The sequence below is a fragment of the Falco peregrinus genome, chromosome 1 (assembly GCF_023634155.1).
Source record: "Falco peregrinus isolate bFalPer1 chromosome 1, bFalPer1.pri, whole genome shotgun sequence".
NCBI classification, from domain to species: domain Eukaryota; kingdom Metazoa; phylum Chordata; class Aves; order Falconiformes; family Falconidae; genus Falco; species Falco peregrinus.
In genome coordinates this window covers 115,641,957-115,662,211 of record NC_073721.1, presented here as the reverse complement: position 1 = coordinate 115,662,211, position 20,255 = coordinate 115,641,957, and the positions used below count along the sequence as shown (strand labels likewise).

Sequence of the window (20,255 nt, the reverse complement as noted above, 5' to 3'; positions counted from 1 at the left end):
TTTGTCCTAGACTTTTTGTTTTCCTTGATGTTATTTCATTGCTAGCAATCCTGTGAGGAAAAGAGGTAGTTTGCTGCTTGCTTACATAGCGTGTGATTAAATTGTTGCAATTAATGGTATAGTTATGGGCCAACAATTCATATCAACAGTAATACGGAAGATGTAACCAAAAAGGTTTTGCTTGCTATTCTGTGCTATTAGAAGAAGAAAAAAGGCTGAATATTCTCCCAAATTGATGTATGTGCCTTTCAATTGTAACAACATTTAACTGCTCTAAAGATGTTAATTTGGTCTTTTGGAGTCTAAACTGCAGAGTCTAGTCTGAGAATCTTTTAAGAGGAAAATAGTACAAGATTGAACAGAAATCTTCTGAAGAAGAATGTGTTTAACTTCCTTTACAAAAATGCCCTGCCTGTTTATATTTCAGGCCAACTGGCAAGGCAGAATGCATTACAGTACATTACCAGTATGCAGGACTGGTTTGTGACTTGAGACTCTCTCGGGCGACCTAGTGTGAGACTTCTGAATATCTTGGTGGCCTTTAATGTTGCCCATAAATCCAACCCCACTTCCTCTTTAGTGAAGGTGGGATTTGTCATCATCGGTGGGAGCAAACTGAGGCCATGAGAGACTGCTTGTGCCTAAACAAACATGGGCAGTGGTTAAGTTCAAGGGCCAAATTCCGGGCTCTTAGCTGAGGAAATAGCTGTGGCCTTGTCTGCAGGGGAAAGTTTTTACTAGTTGTCCTCTAAGCCCCACGTGGAGGCTTGCTTTTTTTTTTTTTTTCCCAATGATGAGTGGCATTCTTCGGTTAGCTGAAACATTTTCCCAAATTGCACAAGGTAAAAAAAAAAAAAAGCACATTTATTCCTATGGGAGAGGTGTTTAAACCAATACATCAGATTAATTCATTCCTTGGGCTAGTCCAGAAACCTTGCCCAGATGAAGAAAGCTGGCGTTTGTGGTGATAAACACGCAGCTGTCCTGTAGGCCACCCCTGGCTGTCCAGGCAGAGCAGCTGAGGGCCCATCATCTCACTGGTGTGGATGAAACTTGCTTTTCCAAGTAATATTTCATTTGAAGTGGCTTCAAGTGCTTCTCTGTTTCCTCCCCAAAATGCCACGCTTGGTGCTAATGTGCAAACTGCTTTTAAAAAGTCTCCTAAAATGTTAACTTTTTACAGGAGATCTGATTTTATTTCTGTCGCCTTGTTTGATGTTTTTTGTATGCATAACTCTTACTGTCATTTTTCTGTAGCTTTTAAAAAGTTTTCCTGGGTTTAAAAGCTCAGTGGTTTCGGTGCAGAACAAAATACTTGATCCTAGTCCTGCTAAAGCTTTGAACAGCTGATGATTTTTATGTATTTAATTTAGAAGCTGAGTTCCCACACTGATGAGGTGACATTTTCTCCGTTACCGACTGCTCTGGAGAAAGCCAAGGGTGCAGCAGATCCCAGCTACCAGGGGCATTTTCTTCAGCAGGCTCCATAGCTTGACAGAAAAGGTTCTCCTCTGGGTGTCCTTCTCGGGAGATGTTATGCAGATGGGGAAAAGAGGGTGGTGGTGGTGGTGGAAATCTTCCCAATCCCAGCTAGTAAAAGGGAGAATATTTAAATGTAGATAACAGGTACCCAACTAGATTTGGTTGCCGTTTCAGTCATGTCATATATCGCATCACGGTACCAGGCAACGTCGGTGATCAAAATTGCAATGCATGGGAGGATGTGGATGTAGGTAGGCAGAGATTCGGTTAAATCCTTGCTCACCTAATATTTATCATGTGTCTTATTGCACTGATCACTCCAGAGCTGCCAAGGGGATTTTAATGAGAATTGACTGCACAGGCTGGAGGAAAGATCCATACCCAAACAGCAGCAATCATTCCCTGGTGAGTAAAGTTTGAGGAACAAGGAGATACTTAGCCCAAGAATCAATAACTAGTCGAAAGCATTCCTCAGCCCTCCTCCTAACGTCACTAGGAAAGAATGAAGCAGTAACGGGCTAGTATAGGGGGTGGCAGCTCCTGGAGTTGGACAGCTGACACCAGTCGGAAAGCAGGATGTAGTGTTGCAATACATGTGGTTGGACTTCTGTAGTTGAGCCAAGATTGTAACAGAGCCACTAAAGGAATCTCTTAAAATACGTTTGCCCTGTATTTTCACCCACTAGGTTTTACTGCTGAAAGAACGTACCTGTTTTATTCAAGAATTCATTATTTGCTGTTATGTCTTTTTGATTCAGATGATTCCTTGTTTTGATACTGCATTTATGTTATGGGAGCCAGATCTAATTTTATTCTAGTGATGTTGCAGTTCGGCACTGTTTAGCTTAAATTTTGTTTAACCACACCCCATCCCCAAAGTAGCAGAATGCAGTGGTACTCTTTTCCTTGCTGCATTTTTGCTTTTTGTATTTTCTTTAGCTGATCTGTCTTGCAGGTTTAGCGTGTCTGTACATTCCCGTTTAGAACAATCTCTTTGTAAAAATGCACCACTATTCCATACTAAAATAACAATATGATAGAAGCTATTTCCAAGGTGACTTTTTAATATTGTTTAAATGGTAATTAAAATTTACATTTTATGTACATCTTATAAGCATTTTATGCACTATTTAATATATATATGATGTACAGAACAGGAATGCACAAGATTTGTCTAACTCATGCATGTTTTGAGTAATTTCTAGATTAATTATTGGTCTCAAATTCTAGTGCTTTAGCTTTCTCTTCAATGTCCTCTTTTAGCTGGAATGGGCAACACCTGTAGCTATTAATGAAAAAAATTAAGAATAGCTCTTGCATGAGCTAGATTTAAATTCCCCCATTCTTTATTTTTGGTAGACATACATTCATATCTGAAACCTTGTCTCCTATCACGGCAAGCTGCTGTGCACAAGAATAGTTATATGAGTGGAACTGAGGCTCTGAGAGGTTAGGTAGCACGTTCAGAAAGTTAGGAAGCCTGAACAGGGAATGAAAACCAGGTCTATTAAATCCTGGGCTAGTACTTTAACCACTAAATTACTTTTTTTTTTTTTTTTTTTTTCCCTTGATGGTTTTGCTGTGCTTTTACACTTCTTTGATTTGTTCTCTTTTCTGGTCTGGTTTATTCCCTTCTACTTTGTAAAAAATTCCTTTTGTCTTTATATTGTTCTGTTTTCTTTTCCCTGGCTTTGCACTTAGCCCCTCTTTCCTCCTTCTGCAATTTTAATCTTGGATTCTCCTTTGACTTTGCATGGACTCTTCTACCACCCCCACCCCAGTGTTTGAGCTTAATGTTATTTTTAAGGTGTGTGTGTGGTTCCCCCATTCTCTTGTTCAGCCTTTGCTGGTAGGAAATAGATTCTTTATGTATTTCTTCTTCAGAGTGACAGATACCATTTTTTTATTGTTATCTGATTCATCATACTCCATTATATTAACGTTATGTATTATATTAATTACAGTTTATTAATGTCAGAGGTCTTCTCCAGCTTTACCTTTCTAAAAAGGTCCTGCAGTCCATTTTCCTGCTGCAAGGCAGAATCACATGTATTGATACTGGTCCTAATGGATGTTTGTCCAATGTGTTCAGAAAGATCTCCAACTACAAAGACTCTAGCTGCCCAGACAAATCCTTTCCAGCATTATCCTTACTGCTGGAAAAGTGCTTCCCCATTCCCTTTGTGTCTTACCTGAACTCCTTTGTTGCAGGTTAAGCTCATTACTGCTTCTCCAATGTACTAAGGACGTGGAATATGGATTTTTTTTTTATGTCATGCTTAAAATTGACTATTTTCCTCACCAGTTTTCTTTCATCTAAGTAACACCATCTCTTTCAGAGTTTTTTTGCCTAAGTCAGCTCTTAAGATGCACTGGTCTGTTGTTGCATGCCAATGTGGAAATAGTCCAAAGGACAGCAAATGGTAAAAAATGAGACAAAACAGTCTCGGTCCTACCATGCTTGGTAGGTTTCAGACTAGTTCAGCTGGTTGGTTGTTCTGCAGAATTAGTACAGTCTTTGCAGAACACCCGACCTGTGCCTGTGAAAGCCTTTGAAGACTTGCTGTGAGTAAATCCAACTTCCTAAGTGTAACCTGTGGATGTGCAACTAAGGAGATCGCTGGCTTGCTTGCATTCCTAGCCTTTCCTTAACACCTTCGGAATTTCACATCTCATTACACCCTTACCTCTTATTTTACTTCGTAGTTGGTACTTTCCAGTGAAGTTTGGAGATCTACTTGCTCCTGTATGGTTGTCCCTTTTCCTGTAAAAATCTCAAGCTGGGTATACTTCCCAGAAGTATTGGGATACACAGTCACATACATATATTTCAGCTATTCGTCCTTTTTTTTTTTTTTTTTTTTTCTGTCAAAGCCATTCTTCTGCTGTTGGAACTCTGTTCTCATGTTTCCCTTTGTTCTGTGGGAGCTGCTAAGATTTCCCATTGAAATTTATTTTAAACGTTTGTTCTTTTGTGCAGATTAACTGCTCAGTCTTGTCTCCCACAGTGTGGATGGGTTACAATGGAGACGATGGTAACCTGGCAGGGATACAGGAGCACATTAATTGCAGCTGTAGTGAGATTTCGCCCAGTATTCTGATGCAGAGTACTTCACACTTCCAAATTAATCATGCTTCTCTCACTGTTCTTGTTGCTTGGGTAAATATTTCACTGTTGTGTAGACTTGGGCAGTGATCTATGTGAGAACCAAGTTTCTTGTTTTCCTTCCTCTTGTGCATGCTTACCTACCGAGCAAGCTTTTAAGCCCTCTGCCTTTTTCACACTTGATAAAATGACTCTGTTTCCATCATGTAGCATTGCTTCTTTATAAATCTGAATACAAGTAAAGAAATTCATGTCTATTGCCAAATGTTCTGGCTGAATGCCATCCCTGGTGTTCTGGCTTCATCCAGATGACGAATGTTCCCTGTCAGCCTGCAGCCTAGTGAGAGGGGACAATGGTACAGAAATACTGTAATTATCTAATCAGCTTTGCTTAGAATGTTAAGCAAATGCAATTCTTTAATACTCTGGTTTTACTATAGCTGTTAATTAACATGTGCAAATGCAATTTGTACAGCAAAACCAGGCGGAGGAATCATTCACTTCTAAGTTACTTTACTCCCCTCTAGTGGTCCTACACCATACGTGCTTTTATATAACATCACAATAGATTTAAGGACGGTGTTAATTTTCTGTAAAAAACCGAAAGTGCTGGTAACTTCTCCTTCCTTCTGCTCATCTTCTCTTTCCAAAGAGAAACCAGTTCAGTGACTGGGATTCTTGCCAAGGTAACTCTCTAAATGAAACTGGGTTTTATACGTTGACCTTAATTAAAGGCCAAACCGCACCTACAGCTTTAAAATCAGTACATACACAAAAATCTTAAACCTGCGTACTAAATATTTATTTTCTGTGCCCTCGGACTGTTCGCAAGGGGTGTTAGTGTCAGTGTCACGGTGACTCAAACTGCAGCCAAGGCTGTAGAAACATCAGCAGAACCCAGTCACATCTGTAGTGCTGTTATATGTTTGCTCTGTAGGACATGCCAGTTTTGGTGCGTGTCTAACGCTGTTTGGGCCTGTGCAACTTGTGGGACATATGGAGACTGTCAAATGACTGGGTTCCTCCTTTAAGCTTGCCAGTTGGCCATTTTGTGTAGGATGTGGCTTCCACTAGCTGGAAAACAGATGAAAACCTACAGGATCAGAATGGAAACTTCTCCTTTTCCAGTATTCCCCTGGTTCTTTGCTCAAGTTACTGATGTTGTAATCAACACTATACAGGTGTGCAGCACAGGCTTAATTTGGCAATAGTTAATGGGTAAGTTCTTGGCTAATTTTTTCATTGCTTCCTGGAGCCTGTATTTTAAAGGTTTTGAAATTACTTGTTAGTACAGTGTCCTTGGAGAAGATAGGGTACCTCATAAGATGCTTGTCTCCTTTCTTCTTTTTCTGCTCAGAGAGAGTATATTAAGAAAAATGTAGATAGAGGATTCTCCTTTCAGAAGCTAGTTTCTCTTTTCAAACTACCCACTTGTAACTTTTCCATTTGCTTTTAGAATGCCTTAGACTAATATTCAGAAGAAAAGAATGGGGAATAAGAGGGGTATAGAGTCAATAAAGAAAATGTTGACAATTTTCCATTTGAAAATACAGTTCTCTTCACAAAATTGTGTTTGTCTTCGCACTTAGTTATGGAAGAAAAATGGAAAGTTTCCAAGAATCAAAACATTTTAACACTATTTGAGTGGAACCTTTTGTTTTAAAATGAGTCTTCGTTTGTAAACTTTTGCAACTCTAAAAAGTCAAAATTGAAATGCAACAGTTTAGAAGATCCAAACCCGGCCTTTTTTCCGCATGATTTTTCTTTTGTGGAAAACTTAAGTATTTCAGTTTTCTTCCAAGCTGGAAGGAAACCAAATATAAAAAGTAAAATCCTTCATAAAGCGTAACTCCTGTCTTCCTGCAGTACTCTTACAAGAGATTATTTGCCTGTGTCAGCAATGCATGTTATAATAGCCAATAGCTGGGGAAACTATTTCCTACGTTTCTCAAGATTGTTCCCTTTAGGTCATTAGCAGATAGTTCTAATAAACATGAGCTGAGCCAGTGGAGGCTTTGACTCCATTTATCATTGCGGATGTCTGAGCAGCCCCTGTGGGAAGTTGTGACCAATTTATCAGCCAGGGAGTTTAACTTGTTCTTAGCTCCTCTCTTGAACAGCAGTGCCAACAGTCAAACTAAATTAAAATCATGCCCAGGTACACCTGTAGGAAGCAGGTAAGATACGTAATACTGAAATGAAGTTATCTGTACAGCTGTAAAAAGCACACAAGCTGGTCAGCTGGTGCAGAAGTTTCTTCACTCAAATGTGAAGTTTACCCTAATGCTTACCCTGCCTTTGGGAGTGCGTGGGCCTGGGTAGGGAAGGATCCGCTGCTGCCTGGGGCATCCTGTCTGACACCTGGCAGTTCTGCAGGAGGGCCCGTCCCAGCCCTGCCACTCCAGCACTGCAACGTGGGCACTGGGACTTGATAGCTGAAACAAGCTGCCCTGCCTCCTTTGGTGGTATTGCTATTACCCTTCTCTGTAGGCTCAGTTTGTTAGCTCTCTGCATCCAATCTGCGTAGTAGTCCCACAACCTTGCAATTTCAGGCATGCGTATGCTCTAGTACCTTCCTCCAAGAACAGAGGTAGTTATTTACCAGCTCTGCAGCTTAACATGTGAGTCAAAGTAGGACTTCTGGGTTCTTGGGCTTAGGAGAACGCGGAACTTGACCAGTGTGGATTCAGACTCAATGATTCTGGGTCTCAAAAACAGTGAAACACTGTGCCCCAGTAGAAGTACCGGAGAGGAAGTGGTTGAATACATCCTAGTAAGAAGCTCATGATCTCTGTAACCCTACTTGTCAGAGCACAGAATCATAGAGCGGTTGAGCTTGCCCAGGAGCTCTGGAGGTCATCTGGTCTGGCACTCCTGCGCAAGCAGGGCCACCTAGAGCCAGTTGCCCAGTGTTTTTAATATCTCCAGGGATGGAAACTCCACAACCTCTACAGCACAACCTGTTCCAGTGCTCAGTCGCCTTCAAAAATTTCTGTAATAGTTCAGTAAGGTCTCATCTGGGCTAAGAACACACCCGTTGGGTACATGTGAGGTAAGGCAGTGGGTGGTAAGTGGGTGAGTTCCTACCACATCCACAGAATCACGGAAGGGCTGAGGCTGGTTTGACCGTAAGCTGTTGTTCAGACCCCAGCAGCTTATGCCTTATTCCTACAGCTTCTGCCTTTTAGGTCAGCATACTTCCTTCCCTTCAAGTATAATTTATGCTGTTCTCACATTTGGATGGGGAAAGCAGGGAGGGTGGGGAGGAAACAGTCATGAGGAAAGATCTGCCGTTCCTTCAGCTCACAGTAGCAGCAGTGAAAAAGGAGAAAGTGAAAGAGGAGAAAGAAATGCATGATCATGTCAAGCAGTGTCCGTGGATTGCAGTACATGAATGACACTGGTGCTGTAAAACACTGCTAGGTATGAGCTCTTCATTTCTGTTGGGAAGCTCACTGTTGTTACTACCAGAAACAATGATATGACTAATAAGAAATATTTGCTAAAATCCCTAATAATGGGAAAACCCCCTCCCCCCTGTAATTATTCTCATCCCTTTTTGTAGTTTCGGAAGTATGAAAGTGTTGACAAGGAAAACAGGTCTTAAAAATGACTATGCAAGTGGTCATGTCTAAAAGCTGTTAAGATCTCATTATGGCAAATGAAATTCTGGGGTCATCCTAGATACGGACTACTTACTGCCTTGCTGTCAGAGTGTCTTTCCGTGGCTCGCCTAGACCTGGTGTGGAGTCGCAGTGGCTAATTGTCTGGAGCTTGCTAGTTAGTCCTGTTAGTATTGTGCAATAGGGCCACAGTCTCACCTGAGGTTTCTGAGAACTTCTGGAATGTGAACAACCTTATAAATTCAATCACTACACTGCCTGCTGAATGCTTTCTTGCAGAAGTGCTGGCAACTGTGGAACATATTTTGCTGATCATCTGAAGAACAGCAACTTCTACACCTGGCAGCTGTCAGAGTTTTCTTGAAACAAGGCTGTCTGCTGATAGCTCAGGGGTAGGGCTGAGCAGTGCAGACTCAGATAGGTTTATAGCTGGGATTTGCAGATTAACACACTGTTGTACATCTTCCTGGGCTAAATCCCACCTGCGTTCTGCATAAGTGGAAGAAATTCCTCAGATTTTCTTTCTACTCTGGTCCTTCAGTCACAGTTAACAAAACGCAGAATTTAGTTCCAAATGCATTAGAAGAGCTCTCTTCTCCAGCGTGAGGTTTGATTAAGCACAGGGCTAACCTTTCCCATTGTGGGATATGTGGCATAAATGATAATATTTTCTTTAAAATATTTAATTTGTATTTCCACTCCTTGCCTTTTTTTTCCCCCCTTGCAAATGATTTTATACTGGTTTTTGAGCGTAGGAAGAGGAAGGGCAGCTTGTGAAACAAACCTGTCAAAGCAGGGCAAGTAGCTACCAGGGCTGCTTAAATCGATTTACCCTTAAAATGCAGTTTATTGTACCACCGGACAGGAGGGAGAGAAACAGAAACCAAACCAAAAAAAACCCGCGGGAAAGGCTAAGAAGAGTTCAAATGCTGAGATGCCCTAGAAAAAAGCAACCTTTTCCAGGATTCCATGGGGAATGACTATTGTCAGCACATGCATATCGGTGATCCACTGAACTGATATAATGGTGCAGTTTTTGTAACACATTTAGCTCTGAATTTGTCACCACTGAACATGTGTATTAGAGCATGATATCTATGTGAATTCTAAAGACTTCTTTTTTACAAGTTCTAGTAAATTCAGAAAGTGGTCATTTCTTGTTTTACACAACACTGCCAAGATTTCCCTTTGTATTTTAACTGTGCAGGACTGAATAATTAGTCAGCAAGATTGCACAGGCTCGTTGCTGTTTTGCTGTTTGTGACAAAAACTCAGGCAGGTAAAGAGCCCCATGTACGGACCAAAGAATGCAGAGGATTCCGTATTTTGAAAAGGAGAAAAGACTTTGTAGCCAGTTATATAGAAGGCATTGTTTCCACTTCTCCATAGTGCACTAGAATCCATGTAATGTGGTGTTTTCAGAAACTTCAGTGCTGTAGCTCGGCTTAACTGATGGAATAGCATTCACCACGCTGAAGTCAGGGCATGCTCTAAAGTCCACAGAACTAAGTGGAAGGGAAAAAAATTATCTCAGGCTTTGGACTAGGCTTGTAGTGCCAAAGGAAGTTTCTCCAGATCATTGCAGTGCAGGGAAACTCTGTTTTCCCAATAGTTTATCATAAAATGCGTCCAGGCTGGAGCCTCTGAAAGATTTCCTTATCTTTAAAAGGCAGCATGAATCTCCTTATTTACATCACCCGCTGTTTCATCCATAAAATTAGACTTCCGTCCTTTAACTGACAAACAGGATTGGGAAAAGTCAGCCTTACTATATATCCATATATCTATAGATAGATAGATAGAGATGTCCTTTTTCCCAAGCATCTCCTGCCCATGAGTATTTTTCCTTGGCTCTCGCTTACGGGTGTCAGATGACATTTCCTCTGCCGACTGTGTGCCTGTTCGACCTCTATTCTTATTCATCTGAAGTTATGTGGGTTTTTTTTTTTTTTTTGGTATTGAAAGGAGTTGACAGAGCTAAAACAGTGTTCGACATTTTTATTTAAAATTTGTAAAGTGTCAAAATCTGTCCCTTTAAAAAAGAAATGTAGCAAGACCAATCTCTTCTGAACTCCACCCCGTTCATCACAGTAATAGCAATTTTGGGTGGATCTGGGGCTGATAATTTGCAAACCATTAGGGATGTTTTAGAGGCAATATTTTTATGTTTTTTAAAAAAGGTTTAGAGATATTTTGTTAAAATGTTAGAATTGCTTCCTCTGTTTAAACTGTAATCTGAATAATTTGTACTAGAAACACTGGTAAAAGTTACCCACGTTTCCTCCAGTCTCTTCTCATTCCCACTTTGAGCCACAATATTTGGAATCTATTGCAACTTCCTACTCAAATGGCTTCTTTAATTTAATTTGGTTACTTGTAGAATGAATATGTTTTTGAATTAACTGCAATTATTTCCTGTTTCCTTATAATGAAAGGCAACCTGATTATTTGCGGTATATAGATGCTTTACAGCTATTTATTTTAGGACGCAATCAGCGTGCTGTGAGTTGAGCCAATACATAAATGAGAAAGGACTAATAATGAAACAAAATAATCTTAAAAGTTAATAGGAAATCTTCTGTTGACTTCTGTGGACTTAATGAACCCAAGTAACGATACTGGAAGTGCAAGATGCAATATGTCAAAGATGTGTGCATTATTAAATGGATCATGTGCTATCCAGTGTGGTGTATCAAAGACCTTGCATCTGATGGGCGTTTTGAGGCGATGAAGACTGGCTGCTGAAACGTATGAATCTGATAAAACACCACCCCAGTGATTCTCAGTAAGTAAATTTTAATACTTTCAACAGATGGAGGGGAATCCCCAAAGGATTATATACCCAGTAAGAAATCACAGCCTCTAGATGAGATTGTCTCATTGATTTACTGGTATCTAGAAAACCTGAGGAAATGAAGTCAGCCTTTGGGAAGTTACTGGATAAAGGAAAGTGCTGTTCAGAGCCTCATCGCTGTTGAACGTGAGTCAGCACTGCGCCCTTGCAGCGAAGGTGGCCAGCTGCGCGTGGGGCTGTGTCAGTGGGAGCGTACCCAGGCGGTGGAGGGAAGTGATTCTTTCTCTCCTTTGGTACTTGAGAAACTGCATCCAGCTCTGGACACTCTGGTACGAGCTCCCCCCTCACCTCTAAACCCAAAAAACGGATGACACCTAAAGCAAGCCTGACAGAGAGCTGCCGGGATGGTCAGGGGCTAAAGCAACGCTCTGTGAGGAGAGGGTTCATTCCAACGTGAGCAGCAAAGGTTAAGGAAGATGTTGTTGCTGTCTTCTGGGTACAGAGGAGATGGAGCCTGACTTTTCTGGGTGGTGAGCAGTGGTATGATGAGGCATGGGCACAAATTCTAAGAGAAACTCCTACTAATTACTAAGCAAAATGAACCACAATGAAGGTTGTAGAACAATGGAGTAGGTTACTCCAGAAAAGTGGAGTGTCCATACTTGGTGGAGATACTCAGAACTCAGCTGGATAGGGCCTGAGCAGCCTACTCTTAAGTTGGTCCTGCTCTGAGCAGGGGACTCCAGACCAAATGACCTCCACAAGTCTTTTCCAACTGAAATTCATCATTGATTCTATGAGAGCCATATGCAATGCTCTCATCATGTTATTTCTCAAAGGAAGGGCCTCGCAAATGGAATGTGGTGGGTTCAGAGTCTAATCCCTGGTCTCTTATTACCTATTTTATTATTTCAACTGCATCATGGGGCAACTCCCTATCAACCGAGACATCTCATAGCTAGAGGAACACTGGGATGGAAAACAGAGGCAGAGACACCCAATCCCTTGCTGACACAATGTTTGAAGGAATGTAGGGCCTGATTCAGCTGTCTTTGTTCGAGTCAGTAGGGAGCTCTGCATAAATGAGCTACAAGAAGAGGCTCCTAGTTACTGATTTCCACCCACTTGGAATGTATTAATCCTAATAAAAAGCTATATCCGTTTTGCTCAATGTGTTAGCCTGAAAATTCACCCAGCAGTTGGCATTTCATGCTAAGCCATGAAATTTGTTTCACTTCACTTCTGAGTTTACAGGTGGGATTTAAGAGGTCATCTGGGACAAATGTCAGATTGAGGAAGCTCAGCTTGCAACTGTTACTCTGGCAGAGTTCCCGTTAAATTTGACAGGGTTATAGCTGACAGAAAATGGTAGTATATCTATTTCCTTTTCTTGTACTAAGGCTGGATTAATATTTTTTTCTTTTTAAATCAAAGAAACAATTGCTATTTTTCAACTTTAGTTTTTCTAGCTAGACACATAGAATCAAATGTGTCTATGTATGTATTGTATTAGACTGCGATTTAAAAAAAATAATCCATTCCACTGTATTGTAGTTGTATTTCTCTTCAACTCTAGGCTTACAAAAATAGGTTGTGCTTCCCCATCCTGGAGTACAGAATAGAAGTCATAGGATTTCTTCTGGTTATTTTTTTCTTTAGGTCTGCAATGAGTAATCTTGTATGTCTTCAGTAAACGGAAATGTAACAGTTTCACTCTTGCTAGGTAAGGATTGATTTACAATGAGACCTAGTGAAAAGAAAATAGCTATGAATGTGATACAGAACTTTCCTAAAAATGGTACTGAGAAGGGGGTGTCTGAATTAGGGCACCTCTTGAGTTTCCTCCTGCTTTCTTTGCCACTGGTACTGAAGAATGGAAGTGGTTTAAAGGATTAAGAACACCTTTTTCCTTCAGATTTTATTAAGAAAAATCCAATTATTGTTTGACTTCCACAGTTTTTGGTGGTGTGATATCAAAATTTGCCTTGTTCTGGTAAATTAAAGGAATTGTTTTGTTTAAAACAACATAAACTTTGTGCTAAAACTATTCCATACAAGGGTAAGTAAGAGATGTGTTCTGAATTTCTATAAAATGTGATAAGTTTATGGTCATCTAGGACAAACTGAGAGAAAATACTGGAATTTCCTCAGAAGCATATAGGCCCCTAATGTCTGAGCCAAGAGAGATCTTCTTTTAATTCTTATAATATTACAGAAATGTTACCCCAACACTTTGCACAGTATCACAGATTATGGAATTATATGCTAATGTAGGCTGGATTTCCTCCTCCATCATTATAAACTCTGCTGACAGATGAAAACTTATAAAACCATTTGTAAAAATGAGGTAAAAGTCTTAAGTGAAATCTGTCCTCTAAAAGCTATCATTCCTGGATTTCATAGCTAGTTGTCACAGTTTATCTGACCAAACAGCATTAAGAACAATAGGTGATGTTTGCTTTATTTTGAGTTACCTACATTTTTTTTATTTTTTATTTTTCAGATTTAAACCAGTTATTGGTTGTCTGGATGTAATTACTGTTTGTGCTTGTAATGTACTTAAAAAAATACACACATCAAAACTTTCCCACACTATTTGTTTTCATTGGCATAATCAAGACTTTCTTAATAAAGAAATATGCAAGATGGACATACTTATTTTTGCTCACTTGGTTGGAGTAAATTTACAGATCAAACCCCACAATTATTGCAAAAGTTCATACAAATTGAAATAAAAAAAAATGACATGAAATGAATGAAATGAACTCCCAACTCCATCACAGTACTTCCAGTGACAAGATTATTTTTTTTCTTCTCAACAGTTCAAAACAATTTCTCTAAAATATGAGAATTCTCATAAGCATCCTACAGGAGGAAAGGAAGGAATGCCTGCATAAGATGAAGAAGCCTGGCTTGGTAAAGGCCAGGAAAGAGGGAGACCGGTACTTTGCATCACTGCTGTTGAACACAAAGATCATCAGCACTGAAAACTTCAGTTCAATGTTTTTATGAAAATCGAATAGCAGGACAAACAGGTATTTCTCTGACAATCAGTTACATTTCAAGAATTTAGCCACTGTATAAAATGATTTATGTAGATGATGTCAATATGCACAGGGAGGTGCACTAAAACGTAGCTAGCTAGGAGCAAGGTTTTGCTAGAGGAACGTACTGGACTTGATTTAGAGCATGTGTATGTGTAGTTATGTAAATATTTAGGATCACTGCTTCCAAGCTGATACCTAACTGCAAAAGGTTGTCTATGTCTTCTCTATTATTCCCTGATACAATCAATCTACCTGTAATTATCCTCCCTTGATTTTGGGCCCTGCCACCACCACCTATGCCATCTACATCCTCCCAGATACAGCTGTAAGATCATCAAAATCATCTGGAAGAATCAGCATTGTGGGGAAAAAATAGTTGTTTACATGTTAAGGCAAATTCTGCTGTGCATGTAGCAGGGATGTTACGTGCCTTGTTCTTGGCGTCTTTTGTTTCTGGGTTGAATTCCCAGGTTTGATCAAATATCACTGAGCTGCTGGATCTCTGTTAATCTAAGAGTCCATTTTTTTGCTTGTCACCGGAGACTGTGATGGACTGGATCACCAGAGTTGCTTCTTGGCATTTTTTTTTCTTGAGTGAAACTTCTGAGTGGATGACAAGTGTTTTGGAGGCCACGTAGGAATCTGTTTGTCTAGATGTTCTTCAGAGTCCAAATGTTTGCAAAGGCTCAAGTGGCTGTGGGAAAGTGTGTGGATGGCCCTTAGTAGCAGCTCTGTTCAGCAGCAGAGAGCAGAAGTTGTTTTAAGCCTTTTGCTTGTGACAGTGTATTTTTCTAGTGGTTTGAGACCCCAGGTGGGCCGCCTTCTGAAGTTGTCAACAATTTAAGTACTTCCAATATATAAGCATATTCTTTAAAATGACACACCAGAAGTTGATGATGTGCTACGTATTTCACCAGATTAATTAAGAGACAGCCCACCTATCATATAACATTACTTCATATAGTGTAATCCGCATTTCTGCAACCATGCAAGATACCAAATAATACATCATAAAATGTCCTAGAAGATATGAGAAAATCATCCCATTGACCTGTGACACAGACTAGATATTTTTCTGGTAGGTCATCCAGAAAATTAAAGCAGTTGAAACAGAAAATGTTGAAACTGAAAGAATGTTTGAGTAAATAGTAACCCAGAATTCCTTTCATAACTCACTTTCGTTTACTGGTAAATTCTATCTTCGCATTATAAACATAATTAGTAAATATCTGACAACATTTTTTTTGCAGTGGTTTAGTTTAAACATATTTACCTTCTATATTCATGAAATAAATGTTTAGGTTTTGCTGTACACATAGATGAGAGTGAAGGAAGAGAACTGTACATCAATGTACTGCATGCCCTGGCTTTCTTAATAGCAGGGACAGTTACTACCACCTTTATTCTGGTCTGCCTTCTTTTTTAAGCAAATTTTAATTTGCTTCTGCCAAAGAAATACAAAATCCTTTACACAATGCTATATTGTCGCTTCAATAAGCATAGGCATAAACCCCCCAAACCCTTTGCTTATATGGCAGACAAACAAGAAAAACTTGGAAAAATCAAATTCCTATTTATCCATCTGGATTGTAGCAGGAGAATCAACATACAGCATCTATTGAAACCCCTAATTTCTACTTCTGTGGTGCAAACTGCATGCAGAATTACAGTCAATTCCCTTGATTTATGTTGTACAAGTTACAAAACAGTGATACAAAGTTTGGGTTGCTACTGTCTTGGGCCTTGTTCAGACACACTGAAAAGCCATGCTCTGAATCCCATTAATACTTTCTTGCGCCAGTATCTTGTAGTATTTCACTGCACATCTACATTTTACCTGTATATTAAGTGTCCATCTGAAAGTGTTCATGTTAAACTGTTGAACAATGATTTTGGAATAATCAGAATTAAATGACTGTTTTGTAATTTGCGGAATCCACCACTTTTCTTGATAGTAAAAATCAGCCAAAATGATTAGAATATTGTTATTGTGGTGAGCATGCACAAATACAGCATTTCCTCTACTACTTTAAATACTTCTATGTACGTTTAGAAGGATAATTCATATTCATATGCGTGATATAAAAACTACTCTAAACTGATTCCAATTATATATTTCAAATAGCATCTATCACATTTTGTGTCGCCATTACATTTCAGCTGTAAACAGAGATTGGTGCTAGGAAATCTTAGGTGGTACTTCTTTTTTTCCTAATTCAGTATTAGTGGTATGTGATACACCATGCATTTATCTTTGGCCAGGGGCGGTTCAGCAGCTGCTCTGGGTGAGTGGTCAGCAGCTTGCTTATGGAATTGTGCAGCTGAGCTTTTGCAGCATCAGTTCAATAATACAGAACCACTCCCCGTCAGTACCTGCCTGAAACTAACAAAACCCGAAAAACCCTGCAAATTAAGAAATCCAGTATTTCTGCCAAAATACTTGTGGGGAGCAGCAGAATGCATAAATACCCCTTATCATGGAAACATCATAGAATCACAGAATGGTTTGGGTTGGAAGGGTCCTTAAAGACCATCTAGTTTCACCCCACCCCACCCTCCCCGCCACGGGCAGGGCCCCCTCCCCCCAGCCCAGGGTGCTCCCAGCCCCGTCCAGCCTGGCCTTGGGCACGGCCAGGGATGGGGCATCCACAGCTGCTCTGGGCAGCCTGGCCCCGCGCCTTGCCGCCCTCACGAAGAAGAATTTACTTTTAGTGTAATAGGTTTGCTTTGTTTGGTTCTGTATTTTCTGTGTATGTTGAAGTGGGACACTCACTGGAGTGTATAATCTGGGTTTGAATTTTTAACTACTAACTGTCCTCCCCCCACCCTGAATCATTTCAGTGTTACAACTTTCTACCTTTCAAAGGGTGCTAGTGGTTTGCTGCTCTGCAGGATTTCTAGATCAACCCAAAAGCCTAAGTAAAAACTGCAGGGTTGGTTTTTTTTGTTTTGTTTTGTTGGGGTTTTTTTCCTTGATAAGGATGAAGGATGCATTTGTTCTGGAGGTGGCTGTAGAGATGTAGAAGGATGTACGGAAGAGCTCGTGCTATCCTAGTTGCTGGAAAGGGCGTTATCCATTCTGCAGCAGCCTCCAAGGTAAAGCCAACATCGTTGCAGCTTTTCCTTATAAGGGATACAGATACCATTATTTCTTTTTCTTAAGCCACTGCATAGATGCAAAATGCTGCACCTCTAGGGCATATGCATATTTTTAGACGGAGGCACAAGCGTCCGCTTCCTTCAGTCCCCCCCCGCCCTGTGTTACGCACTTACTGCGCTGCCCCGCACCAAGACGCGCTCGGGTGCCGGCGCTGCTGCGCGGGGTGCGCCGGGGAGCCGGGGGGTGCGCGGAGCGGCAGCGCTACCGGGCCGCGGCTTCCCCCGCCGCCGGGGGTGGCGGCAGAGCCCCGTCCTACCGGGCAGGACCGCAGGCTGCCCGCGGCCCCCGGGCAGCCGCTCGGGGCAGAGCATCCCTGCGGCCCCGCGCCCGCCGCCCGCCGCAGGTGACCCGCCGCGGGGCTGCCCAGGGGCCTCCCGCCGCGGTGGCCGCCGAGCCCCCCGGGAGCCCCCCGGGTGGCGGTTCGGGGGTGGGGGGACATTTTTAGTCCCCTCTCTCTCGCGAGAAAGTGGTGCGCGGGCGATACTTGAAGAGGAGCGGGGGGAGAGAGGAGGGGAAAAAGGAGGAGGAGGAGGAGGAGGGAGGGGGCAGCTGGAGCCGCAGCTGGAGCAGCGGTGGGTGCAGCGGCCGCAGCTGGAACAGCAGCGGGAACGGCAGCCGGCGGCGGCGGCGGCTCCAGCGGGTGCGCGCCCCTCGCAGCGGGCTTCCCCCGGGGCGGGCGGGCTGGGCGCGGGGCTCCCTGCCACGGCGCGCCCGGCCGGGCACCGCGCTCCGCCCGCCGCGGCTCGCCCGGTGCCCGGCTCGGGCGGCCGGGGGAGGGTGCGTGCCCGGGGGGCGCTTCCAGCCCCGGAGCGGCTCCGGGAGCGGTGGCGGCGGCCGCGGGCTGCCCGCGGCGGTGCGGGAGCCCCCGCGGATGCCGTTGGAGGGAAGGTAGAGTCGGCGCGGCTGCGGGCAGCCCCTCGCCATCCCCCGCGGCCGCCGCCTCCCGCGGGCGGGCGAGCGCCGGGCTGGCCGGGGGCCGGCGGCGCCGGGGCGCGGGGGCAGGCGGCGGGGGGCGCGGGGCGGCCGCGCCCGCTTTTCCTCGGTCCCTAACACCCCCCCTCCCCTTCTCTCTCCTCGCAGCGCCTCGGAGAGGCCGGTCGGAGACAGGGCGGCGGGGACCGGCGGACTTCGGCGGCGGAGAGGAGGCGGCGGCCGCTCGCAGCCCGGAGCTCGGGGGACGCGATGTGGCGGGGGCGGCTGCTGGGGATCGCCCTGGGAGTTGCCGTGCTGTGGGCGTCCCAGGCGGGCGCCGCCGCCGCCGGGCACGCCGAGGGGGTGAGCGCCAAGGAGAGCCGGGCCAGCCGGGCCAAGAGGCGAGGGCAGGGCGGCGGCGGGCACGACGCGCTCAAAGGGTAGGTGCGGGCCGGGCCCCCGGGGCGCCGCGGCGGGGTGCGGGAGCCGGCGCGGGTCTGGCGGCGGCGGCATCCCTGCGCCCGTATCCATTGTCCCTTGGCGGTGGGCGCTGGCGGGGGTGGGGGAGCCCCCCCGGGGGCTGCCGCTGCCGAGGGCGGGGGGGGGCCGGGGGGTGGTGGGCGCCGCCCGCAGCATCCCGGGGCGCGGAGCCTGGCCGCCCTGCCGGCCCCCCGCTGCCCGCGGGCGCGGTGCCGGTCCCCGGCGCGCTGTAGCCGCGCCTCGCCCTCGGGTGGGTGATGCTTCGCGGGGACGAGCCGCAGCAGCTCGGAGGCTGCTAATTTAGCTTCTAGGAGAGACGTAGATAAAGGCACACTGCGGGCTTGCGCATTCCTCCCGCGTCCCGTACTTCTGCTTTGCATAAAGTAGAATAGCGATGGGGCCCGGAGACCACAGCATGCCCTTTTCATTAGCTGTCCTCTTTCATCTCCACCTTAAACCTTTCGCGATGTGCATCTTCTCGTGTGCTCAAGCGGACTGGCTTTGCTTGCCTGGGGTTCCTTGTGACCTGGGCATGGCACAGACGGAGGGAAGAATAGGGACCATTTTTTGGTATCAGAGCTATCTAGTGCTAGCATGAGTGAACCTAAGCGTACAGGAGTTTAAAATCGTCGTGGTGCACGCTTAGCAGAGTGGGTTTTCAAAGGGTAAATCTGTGTCAGGCAAACTGTTTCCCCAGTTCTAATGGAACACCTTTCCAATGAAAAACAGTTAAGTCAGCTGAAAGGCATTGCGTGTGTGCACTGTTGAAAACTTGGTTCACTGTAGAGGTGAAAGGCTTGCAATATTGGAAGAAAAAAAAGGGGTATCCGTTTTCAGGTGTTCTAGTGCACCTTTTCAGCAGAGGGCAAACATAGCAAAAATTATATAGAGATAGTTATGTTTCAGTAAGGGATGCAGGCTGTTTTCTTTTCCCGGTTTCCTCAAAAAGGAGCTATTACAGCTTTATTCTTAGAGGCCTTGATGAATATGCTTTAGTTTCTTGCTAATTGCCTCAAATTTGTATAGTGTATAGTATGTATTTATATTCAGATTTGCACTCTTGGCTTTTTTAAATGCTTACTTGATTGGAAAAGGTTTATGATTTTAGGTCCCCGTGCTGCAAAAATGGATGCAAGTTATTGCTATTGTTTTTCAAGGCTCTGATTTTGTAGGGTGAGACTTTCTTCTTTCATTTCCTTATACCTTGTCACAAGAGAAACAGTTGGACAAAGTAGATCCTTCCTGTGGCAAAACCTTGGAGGCTAGGAGGATGTATAGTCAGGTTTGTAGAACTAATTGCGAGCAATGAAAGGTGATAAGGAAAAATATTTTTTAGAAGGTGCCTTTATTCTTCAGAATGCTTTAATAAGCTTTCTCATGATAGAACTCTGAGTTAACATCAAACTGACAAACACCGTTTTCTGATCAGTGGGACAGAATATGCCATCTAGCACACATGTGCTGACTTGAGGGACTTGGTGAATGTTAACTGTTCTCTAAAACTGCTGTTTAGACAGTAATAATAGTGCATCAAGAGATGACACTTCAAGTGTTAACTATTTTTGGAATCTAAAATGAGTGAGGGTGAGTATTTAGTTTTATGAGTGGGGTTTTTTGTTAAACGGAAGCCTTCCATATCTTATGTACTTTG

The 20,255-nt window shown here is 43.5% G+C and overlaps 1 protein-coding gene across 3 annotated transcripts in view; it reads left to right on the top strand.

Annotated features, from left to right (window-relative positions):
* The first annotated feature begins 17,756 nt into the window (after positions 1 to 17,756).
* FBN1 (fibrillin 1) overlaps positions 17,757 to 20,255 on the top strand; it is a 157,593-nt gene continuing 155,094 nt past the window's right edge. For 2 of the 3 annotated variants that reach the window (XM_055813643.1, XM_055813626.1), the window contains exons 1-2: positions 17,955 to 18,100; positions 18,293 to 18,564. In XM_055813643.1, the coding sequence (XP_055669618.1) occupies positions 18,395 to 18,564 (170 nt within the window). In that variant the 5' untranslated portion in view covers positions 17,955 to 18,100; positions 18,293 to 18,394. Of the gene's footprint in view, positions 17,853 to 17,954; positions 18,101 to 18,292; positions 18,565 to 20,255 lie in introns of those variants that run through there. The other variant, XM_055813633.1, reaches the window with a different exon arrangement.